General features: G+C 43.3%; 1 protein-coding gene across 1 annotated transcript in view; it reads left to right on the forward strand.

Moving 5' to 3' along the window:
- The window catches only part of LOC104506332 (chromosome unknown open reading frame, human C11orf49), a gene marked incomplete at its 3' end in the record, with an annotated part of 70,310 nt that overhangs the window by 52,915 nt on the left and 7,073 nt on the right, over positions 1 to 10,322 (forward strand). Inside the window, exon 4 of the mRNA XM_010147250.1 lies at positions 7,484 to 7,568. Within this exon, the coding sequence (XP_010145552.1) occupies positions 7,484 to 7,568 (85 nt within the window). The remainder of the gene's footprint in view (positions 1 to 7,483; positions 7,569 to 10,322) is intronic.

Consider the following 10,322-nt stretch of genomic DNA (forward strand, 5'->3'; position numbering starts at 1 on the left):
GCTTGTTGAACTTCCCCACCAGGAAGGCAGAGGTAATGCGTCCAGTTATTAAAACTAAGGAAGTCGTCTTTTTTATTAGTATGTAATGAGATTGACACAGACGTCGGTACAAAGCCACATAGTCTTTTAAAGCTACTTATGTCCAAGGCTCCATGTAAAGCACTGATTCTTATGTTGATCCATGGAGCAGATTTGACCATTACACTTTTAACTATTCACTAGAAAACCTTCCTTTAAAAAGTGAAGTTGCTTTTGAGCTAATCTGGCAGAAGTCTTTGGCTTCTAGTGCATTTTCATGTCATTTAACTGTAACAAGTGGGGGTCTCAGTTTTTTTCTGATTTTCCTACAGTCTTAGGACTATTTTCTAATGTTTGTGCGAGATATTTGTACACTTCGAGAGCAGAATGAATCCTGCTGTACACCAGTTGGAGCGAGTCCAGAGGAGGCCACGAAGATGATCAGAGGGCTGGAGCACCTCTGCTATGACGAAAGGCTGCGAGAACTGGGCTTGTTCAGCCTGGAGAAGAGGAGGCTCCGAGGAGACCTCATTGCAGCTTTCCAGTATCTGAAGGGGGCCTACAAGGGTGCTGGGAGAGGACTTTTTACAAGAGCCGGTAGTGATAGGACAAGGGGTAATGGGGACAAATTGAAAACAGGGAGGTTTAGATTAGATATCAGGAAGAAATTCTTCACAGAGAGGGTGGGGAGGCACTGGCACAGGTTGCCCAGAGATGTTGTGGATGCCCCATCCCTGGCTGTCTTCAAGGCCAGGCTGGATGAGGCTTTGAGCAACCTGGTCTAGTGGAAGGTGTCCCTGCCCATGGCAGGGGGTTGGAACTAGATGGTCTTTGAGATCCCTTCCAACCCAAACTGTTCTATGATTCTATGATCTTACATGAACGTGCTTATACAACTTAAGGGCAAAGTGTGTGAGTGCCTAATCTTTATTGTTTAGTTTATCTTAACCTTCCATCTCAAATAATGGGGATAATTATGTGACCTGCTGTTTTGCCTTTTGTTTGTTTGAAAAATAAGGAAAATCAGTTTTTTAATTAGACAAATGCACATTCTGGATCTGTTTTCTGTTTATTTTATATCTCTTCTTCTCTGTGGAAAAAGTGAATTCGTCAAACAGCCCTTGAATGTTTTTGTTTTGTTTCAAATTCTTATTTAAACAACCATTCTCCCAAGTAACAGGAACAGATCTTTTCCATGATAGGTCAGAAAAATCTCTCAATGCAAAATCTTGTAAATGCTTAATTGAAAAGGAAGAATTTTGATTCTTTTACAGTAGAAAGATTTATGAGGAAGAAATGGGGATTTTTACACAGCTGTATATCTCCGTTTAGGTCCTACACATGGATTTATTTTCCTAGAATTCTTGGGTTTCTGTTTAATATTAGCACTAGATATATGGGAAGATGGGGAATGAGGAAATTAAGCTATAGGTGTCTTGTGAACAAGGTATGTGCAGAGCATAGCCTATTAGCCAGATGTGAGTTGTCAAGTTGCAGTATTATCAATACTCATGTTTATATTCAGGTTTTTGTAAAACCACAGCCCCTATAGACAGCACAAGAACACCTACACTTTTATTTTTAGGGGCTTTTGTTTGGTTTTGTTCTTTTCTGCAAGGTTGCAAGCTTGCGTGGATATAGAGAGAATCCTAAGGATGTGATACTTGTACCAGAAACATTAAAAGACTAAAGGCCAGGAAAGACTTTTCCAACATTTTTTTTCTAAATATATATTTATTAGGCTGTTCTCTGTTATATTTCCAGGAGACTGATTTACAGCTCTATGACTTTATGACTGTGGTAGCAAAGCAACCTGTGGAAATTTTGTGTCCTACCATAATCCAAAGGGGAAGGCTACACTGCCCAGGGATCCGGGTGCTTGGGTGTTGGTTGTACATAAAAGATGATGGGATTAGGCAACTTTCACGTATATTCATCCAGACAATCCTTGTGTTTCTGGGAAGTTACTAATGTGACTTTTTGGGGCAGATTTCATACACCAACTGCAGTAAATATTCTCCTACTGCTTGGGGCATGTTTGTAGCTGTCACAGTGGTGTGACAAGGTTGTAGATAGCTACTTCTTGTGCCGAAAGCAGCCTAGATACAGCAGCAATGACTGCAATTCTGGCTGAGTCCTAAGTATTTATTGGCTTCCTGGGTAGATTTTACAACCTTCCCTGAGCTCCAGGCTTCTGTGGCTAGGCTGCTGTCGGTATGAAAGATGAATAGGTTAAAGATAGCTCAAGTGTGTCTACACTCACAACACCAATGACAGCGTAAACGCATCATTTAGCATTCCTGGAGTTTGCATCCCTTTATGTCAGGTGCCATCTGTCAGCCACATACAAACCAGAAATGAAGCTGGTAAATCAATATGTGTTCTAAAAGACAGGGAAATACAAAGCGGCTGCCTTCATGTTTCTGAGGGGTAGGCCATTTTTATCCAGAAAGCAGTGTTTGTTTTCTAAGACTGTACCACGTGGACAAACTTCCATCTCCACTTTGCCTCAGAAACATGAGGAAGAGTCTGCCTCAGGCACTAAAAGACAATAAACTACTCGCAGATGGTGGGATCTGTAGGGAAGAGTCAGGATTTTGCTAGTGGCACGGTAGCGGCAGGAATTTGAAGACCGGTACAGCAAAAATTACGACTGAACAGTTGAAGTGCTTCCTGTGCAACTCTAGCCATACCACTTTACTCATCTGTACTTATGAAGTCTCCCATCTCCTTCTTAGTGTACTGCTGTTTTAAAATCACTTTGGAATGTGTTATTAGTTGCTTTGCAGCAGAACAAAGTGTTATGTGCAGCTGTAAATGAACACGGTTAACATGTAGATTGCACTCAGTCTGTCTCCATCCTTAAGCACGTGCTATGACCAGGTTTGTTCCACTGCAACAGCACGGTAGAGTGCCTATAGCTTGCTGCCCTATGCTGTGGGGTCAGATTTACTCTCCACGATTTGCTTCATTTGTTACTGGAACTTGAGATACAGTAATTTGTGGTAGCAACCAAAGTAGCAGTTGTGGATTCCAGTTTTCACTCATTCGGACTGGTACCTTCTTTCTTTTCCTTCTTTCTTTATCATGCAGCACTGAACACTATTTACTCAGCTGTGGCCTGGAGACAGGAAGGAATGATGTGGTCATGCACCAAAACTGCCCTTGTTTATTCCAAGCAGCTCTTGGCAGACAATATGGTGCATGGGCAAATATAATTTTCTGCATGGTCTTCACTGACGTTGCTGTAGGGAATAGGAAAACAGTCATCACAGCAAACTGTAGACACCTCCTAAGGTCTGTGGTGATCCCCCTTCCTGTGTAATAGGTAGTCATCTGTAGTCTGAGGAATTTATATGATTTATTGGTCAGGCGCCTGGGGTGTCTACAGGCCGAGTTGTGTTACGGCCTAAAAGAGTCCGCCTGCATATTTCAGTGACTAACGGGGTGCTGAAGAGAGGGAACTTCTCTGCACCTCTTCAGCTTTGTGTGCAGTTCCCATCTAAATAGACTGAAAGGGTAATTAATTCCACTTCTGTTGACAATGAATTTCACCTTCTGATATGCTGGCTGGAGAGGATCTCTGCCACCCTTTCCCAAAGTCTTTTTGAGCAGAATTTTGCTTTTGCTCTGTGTTGTTTCGTTGTTTTGTGATAGAGGAGTAAGGTTGATGTTGTGACTTGATATGAAGAGGGAGGAGGAGAAGACAGCGTAAATTTTTATAAGCTTCAAAAGTATCTTATTTCCAGCAAGTGAAAGATATTTATTTATGCCTCAAAACGAATGTTTACTTAGGGCCCAGTTACCCTCTCAAGCTGCTTTTGTCTAGCAACCTGATGGGGACTGTGAACAAATTCCAACTTTCTTGGGAAACCTCATCCTTCAAAAAAACCTTAAACTTCACCTTTGAGGGGGGAGAGAAAAGAGGATGCTGAGATTCAGCATTAATGAAAAGGGACTTTGCTGATGAAAGTGGGCAGATTATCCTCCTAGAGCCTGCCTGTTCTGAATGCATGAGGGATGCTTTGTACACTGCTGGACACCACACTGTGAACATCTAAAGGGGATCAAAGCAGAGCGACAGATGACTGGGCTAGGTAGTGAGGGGTGTAGAGGGTAAGATAAACAGATTTAATTTTAAATAAATACAGTTATCAGTTAAATAGATTGAATAAAATACAATATGAAGAAAGGGTTATTATAGGAAAAAATAATGGAGAGCATGAGGTATAAGGATGCATAAGTAGAAACTTGAACTTAAGCAATTGAAAAATGTAAACATAGTATTGCATTAAGTTTCCAAATGATGTGACTCCTTCAGTCCAACATGTAGATTTTTTAGACAAAGATCAGAAGTCTAATGCCCAGCATTATTGAAGGCTAGATTTAGAAAGCCCTGAAGAATAGTTGTACAAGGTCCATACTTTCTTCTTCAGTTACGAGGAAGTGTCTGTTTCAAAAGAGCCTTTTTATTCCCAACTTCCTTTTTTTCCCATAACCTGCTTCCTTTTAAGCTCTGCATCTGCCATGACTGATGCAGCTTCCCAGGCAGAGCTCTGGTGGGAACACACTGCTGCCCAGCTGCAGGGTGAGCCCTGCTTTGATCTGGTTGAGGGTAGGAAGGCTCTTCAGAGCGGTCTGGACAGGCTGGATCAATGGACCAAGGCCAACTGTATCAGATTCAATAAGGCCAAGTACTGCATCCTGCACTTGGGTCACAGCAATCCCATGCACCACTACAGGCTTGGGGAAGAGTGGCTGGAAAGCTGCCTGGTGGAAAAGCACCTGGGGCTGTTGGTTGACAGTCAGCTGAATGTAAGCCAGCAGTGCGCCCAGGTGACAAAGAATGCCAATGGCATCCTGACCTGCATCAGGAACGGTGTGACCAGGAGGACTAGAGAAGTGATTGCCCCCCTGTGCTCGTCACTGGTGAGGCCACACATCGAATCCTGTGTTCAGTTCTGGGACCCTCAGTATAAGAATAAAGACACTGAGGTGCTGCAGTGTGTCCAGAGAAGGACAACAAAGCTGGAGGGTTCTGGCGCACAAGCCCTGTGAGGAGCAGCTGAGGGAACTGGAGTTGTTTAGCCTGGAGAAGAGGAGGCTGAGGGGAGACCTTATTGCCCTCTAAGCTACCTGAAAGGAGGTTGCAGAGAGGTGGGTGTTGGTCTTTTCTCCCAACTGACAAGTGAATAGGACAGGAGGAAACAACTTCAAGTTGTGCCAGGGGAGGTTTAGGTAGGTGGTTATGAAAAATTTCTTAGCTGAAAGGGTTGTCAGAAACAGAAACAGGCTGCCCAGGGAAAGGGTTGAGTCGCCATCCCTGGAGGTATGTAAAAGATGTGTAGATGTGGCACTTCAGGACATGGTTTGGTGGTGGACTTGGCAGTGTCAGGTTAATAGTTGGACTCAATGGTCTTAAAGGTCTAACATGATCAGATAGTTTTCTTAAGGACCAATCTCTCTATTGCTGTAAATTACTGTTGATCTAGCAAAATAATAGAGAAAAAAATTTTCTTTTTTCTATGTTCTGTCATGAAAGACAAACAGTGAGCTGAAAATTCAGTTAAAAATATGCATCTTCCTGCTCGTGATAACTGGGACTTTTTCAATAATACCCTTTTTGCAGTTATACATAAAACTTGATAATACTTTCCTTGATGACATTCAAGGAGCTGATTAGCTAACATTGCAGGAGAAAACCTCACCATTCCATGGGATACCATCATTAACCAAACTCACATACACTCTGACTGAAGGACCAAGTAGTATCTGCAATAGAGAGCAGCCTCTGATTTGTGTTTTAGTAAGAAATGACATAACAAAGAAGTTAGTGCCCTCCATATTCTCCCATACATCTGTAATTTCTGTGCAGTCACAGAAACCTAATTCAGCTCAGCGTTCAAGTTTTGCAAGAAAAGAGACTGATGTATTTATCTTTACAGTAGACTAGGTTGCACAAATCCCTGCAGTGGTGGTGTAGCTCTGCACAGGCTGAGACTTCTTACGTTATAGCAGATTTCTGACTGCAGAGTTGGCTGTTCCAGACAGAGCAGAATCTTTCTACTCAGCGTGCAAGATAACCTTTTCATAGCATATTCATAAACCTAAGACACTTCATGTGGTAGAAAGTCCTCCCAAGAGCGGTGCAAAGTATAGTACTCTAGAGAGTGTCTATAATGGATGTCCCAGAGTCTGACAAGTGTTTTTCAGCTAGAGGGTTTCCTGAAATGAAGAGAAAAATAATAGCGCTCTCTCCTTTCTTTCCTCCACTTCCCTAGCGAATACTGTAGGTAAAGTCTATAACTTGATTTTGGTGACAGTCCTCCTGCAGTATTTCTTTAGTCAGCATTGAAAATAAAATTTTGTTGAACTGCCAGGCTTTGAAGAGTTGTGGAGATGTGGAGAAGTTGTGACTCTCATCTGGGACAACAGGGTTGATGATTTGGATGGGAGCCTAAGGAAGGCTAAGATGTGTCTGTGGCAAAGGAATTCATGCTCTGTACTTCAGTCCTAATGCCTCTGCCCTTTGGATCCCCTCCCTGACTACTGCTTGGCTCTGCTTCCACCCCTGGTTTCCATACTTCGCATTCTTCTGCATATAGAAGTCCGGCAAAATTGCTGCTGTTCAGCTCGCCTTCTCCTCAACTCCAGTCCACAGCCTTTTGGACTGTGAACATACAATCATGTAGGGCTTTTTGACATCAGTATGTTTCCATTCCTTTGAGATCATATAAGCTTCCCTAAGAGTCACCCCTCTTCTGCTGAACCACAGAGGCCTTTCGTGACCAGTCTTTCACAAAGCTGCTCTCTAAAACATGAATCATTTGATTGGCTTTCTTGTGTTCTTTGGATCTTCGTTCTTTGCTTCCTATAATACAGTGACCAGATTTGTACACATTATTCCAAAAGAGACCATCCAGCTGCCTTACCGAATGCCAAAGGAATAACGTCTGTGGTTTATACTCTGTAGCCTTCCATACACAACCCAAAAACCTTGTTTGCCTTTATTACTGCGGCCAGATGTTCTATGGATGGTTTTCAGGCGTATTGTGGTGAATGTCACCATGCCAGTGAATTTCAGCAAATTTAAGCAACTTTGAAATTACTCCTTTTTCCACATGGTTATATTCAAGTCAAACCAAACTGTGTTCTCACTTGAAACTGCCCTGTTTTGGTAACCTCTTTTTCACACTGAATCACTCACTACCTGTTACCATTTTCTCTGCAGGAGTCCCTGCAGCAGGATTTCCCCTTTATCAGGCCGCTATCGGGTTGTCTTTGCTGGGAACTCCATCTGAAGAGCCCGGGTCTGAGGGTCTAGGGAGGAGTTATATTGTCGTTAGTACCCAGTCTATTTGAATTGAGAGTGGAAGGGAATATTAGGGTCTTTTCTAGAGAGGAAGCAAGGGGAGGGAACAGCCTGTAAAAGAATTACGATGTTCTGATCTCTCTTTTCCTGCAGATTTGCTGACAGCACAGGAATACCACTGCCTGCTGCAGCTGCTCTGCCCCGACTTCCCAATGGAACTCACTCAGAAAGCAGCAAGGTGGGTCCTCATCCTCTCTTTTAAGGCAAGATCAGTCCTACATACATAGACTTAGGAACTAGATCTGTGGGTAAAGGTATGGACAGGGACCTTCAGCTTTTAAGATTTTAAGATACCATATTTTGAGGTTAAGAACAGGGTGTTTTTCTAGTAATGAGAAAAAGGTAAACAGGAACTGAAATATCAGTGCAGAATGCTGCTGCTGGCTCTATGTTCAGAAGATAATTTGCACGTAAAAGAATGTTAGCCAGTGTGTTTTTAACCGACATGGTTTTAAACTCTATTTTAAATAATGTTTACCATCTTTAATATGTGCTCTTCCTCCCCCAGCTTCCTATGGTTGATCATGTTTAAAAGGCACTAACCTCTGAAGGACTGCCAGTGTTTTAAAGTACGTTAGCTAAGAACGTGGTAGCTAATCTGTTTGAAATTTTATTTTAATCTAGACAAAGCCTAAAGCAGATAGATGGCTCGGGGCACTGATAATATGATACGGAATTTTTTACTGATAGCGCTTGCTGGTTCCAGTCCAGCCCAGGCAGTTGATTATTAACTATCTGATAGTGAAAATGTAATAAGGTATACGCATCTGTTGGGGTGGGGGGTCAGTTCAGATCTCAGTAGGAGTGCACGCTCGCACACATATATAATGGCAGCAAGATTACTGAATAAATCCTCCCATTCCTAGCCATCTCAGCAGAGGGGGCATGGAAATGATCGACCTAGAGATGACGTTTGGAAACAGGATCCAGGCACATGATCGGGATATTAGCTGCTGCTTATGTTGTTCATGGCCTAAATAATGAAAAGGTCCTCATTTCCTATTTGTCATTCTGTCATCTTTCTGCAGCATCAGAGCTCCATGAAAAGTGTGTTGAGGAAAGGGAGTTAAAGTGTTCTCCATCTGCTAGTACTTCCACTTGGCTGATTCTCTGGATCCTTCCCTGGCTCCTGTGTGCTGCTATCTGAGCTGAACTGCAGTTAAAGCTGTGTTGGTTAGATTAAAACTGGAAGTTGAGCGCCACTTTTCCCTGTAGCTCATCTGTGGGCCTTTGGGGCTCCAGAGTCCAAGTTGCTTGGCCTCCAGTGCCAGACTAAGAAAGAATGCTAACCCTGTAGCAGGGATATGTCTGCTGCTCCCTTTCGTGGTGGTACAAAAGCACCAGTCCCATGCACTGGTGTGTATTTCATAGGGTTCCAGCTGAGCTGAGTAGGAATTCGTGATGGTGCATGAAAGGAGACTTCAGCATATCTACACATGTTATGATGTTTGTGTCAAGGAATTTAATCCACAAGGCTGTTATAAACTAGAGGCCCCATTCAGGGGCCTGCTGCGCTGTTGTGCGTCTGCCGTAGAGACAGACAAGCAGGCTTTGGGAGCAGGTGTTAGAGAGAAACGAGATCTCTGTCAGAGGCACCCAGGCTCAGGTGGGGATGACCTCACTCCTACTTTTGGCTGACTGCAGATTTACTTACACATTGCTATTATTCTGTTACAAGCTAATCTGGTTGAGCGATTTTAATAAAACTTGTCACATTTATGAACCATCTTGCTCTTTCCTTCCAACTGTTGCTTGCTCTCTTGTCCTTTTTCCGGGCTCCACTTCCCATTGTCCTCCTCAGTCTCTGCCAGTTAGAAAGGTGAACCCTGCAGGCTGTCTTCTGGCAGTCCTCGCAGAGCATGAATGTCACATGCAAACCTACTGACATTGTTCCTCCTTCAGTCTGCACGCCCCCAACAGTTTTGTGGCTAATTTGCTTTGGGAAAGGAATTAAATGAAGTAGCAGCAGGAGTAGCTAGGGCATTCACTGATACAGGCGGGACCTGTGTAATTATTGGCGCTCCTGGGAAGAGAGCAGTCGTAGCTGTAGTCTCAGTGCCGCGTGACTGAGATGATCTCACAGCACGGTGCGCTCCGCTTGTCCGTGAGCTGTTGCTACGCACTGATAACAAACACGGGGAGTAAGGTCGGGAAATGCCAGGGCAGAAGAACAGGAGCTACAACAATACAGGTTTTAATAGCATTACACTAGAGAGCTCCATTTTTCTGTTCCCGATGCCACACAAACACAAAAGTCATACCCAAAAAAGAACCAGGCTATGTGTCTGTGAGATTTCTTGGATGTTTTTTTTCTTCAAAGGACTATAGCCATTAGCAGATTGAAGATTTTAATCTACAGAGATACCTTTTGATCTTCAGAGACACCTTCTGCCTTTCTGAATCTTGAAATTGCAGGACAGAAAATGAAGGGATTTTCTGGTTGGATGCCATCATTTCAAGATCTGTACCTGAGCACTGCCTTTTTCCTTCTAACTGAAACACAAGGAACTCGCTGCGTGCATTTGGGCAGTGAGAGCAGAGTCTTTCACAGCTCCTCTGCTGCTTTATGTGGTGTGGGAGCTCATATTGCACTGGTCAGTTCTAATGGAAGTGGGGCTTGGTGGTCTGTACCCCTGTAATTAAGATTGCCTGAGAATGCGGATCTTGCCTGTTCTGTATGTTCTGCTGATTTTTGCCTCTGTGTATCAATAAACAAACCAAGTCCCTGAAGACTCATTTGAGTAAACCTGGCCTTAAGACAAATTGTGCCAGTTAGTGTTTAATAGTGGCAGAGAACAGTAAAAGTCCTTTCAACTTGCCTGGTCTAGAGTTTGTCCTGGGGACATCCTGTCTAGTCTGGGTTTCTGAGATTTTTAACCACAGTGAGTAGATCTTAAAGTTTCCCTGTTGGCACGGTAGCAAGGCATTCCTG

The sequence above is a fragment of the Eurypyga helias genome, unplaced genomic scaffold (genome assembly GCF_000690775.1).
Source record: "Eurypyga helias isolate BGI_N326 unplaced genomic scaffold, ASM69077v1 scaffold13802, whole genome shotgun sequence".
NCBI classification, from domain to species: domain Eukaryota; kingdom Metazoa; phylum Chordata; class Aves; order Eurypygiformes; family Eurypygidae; genus Eurypyga; species Eurypyga helias.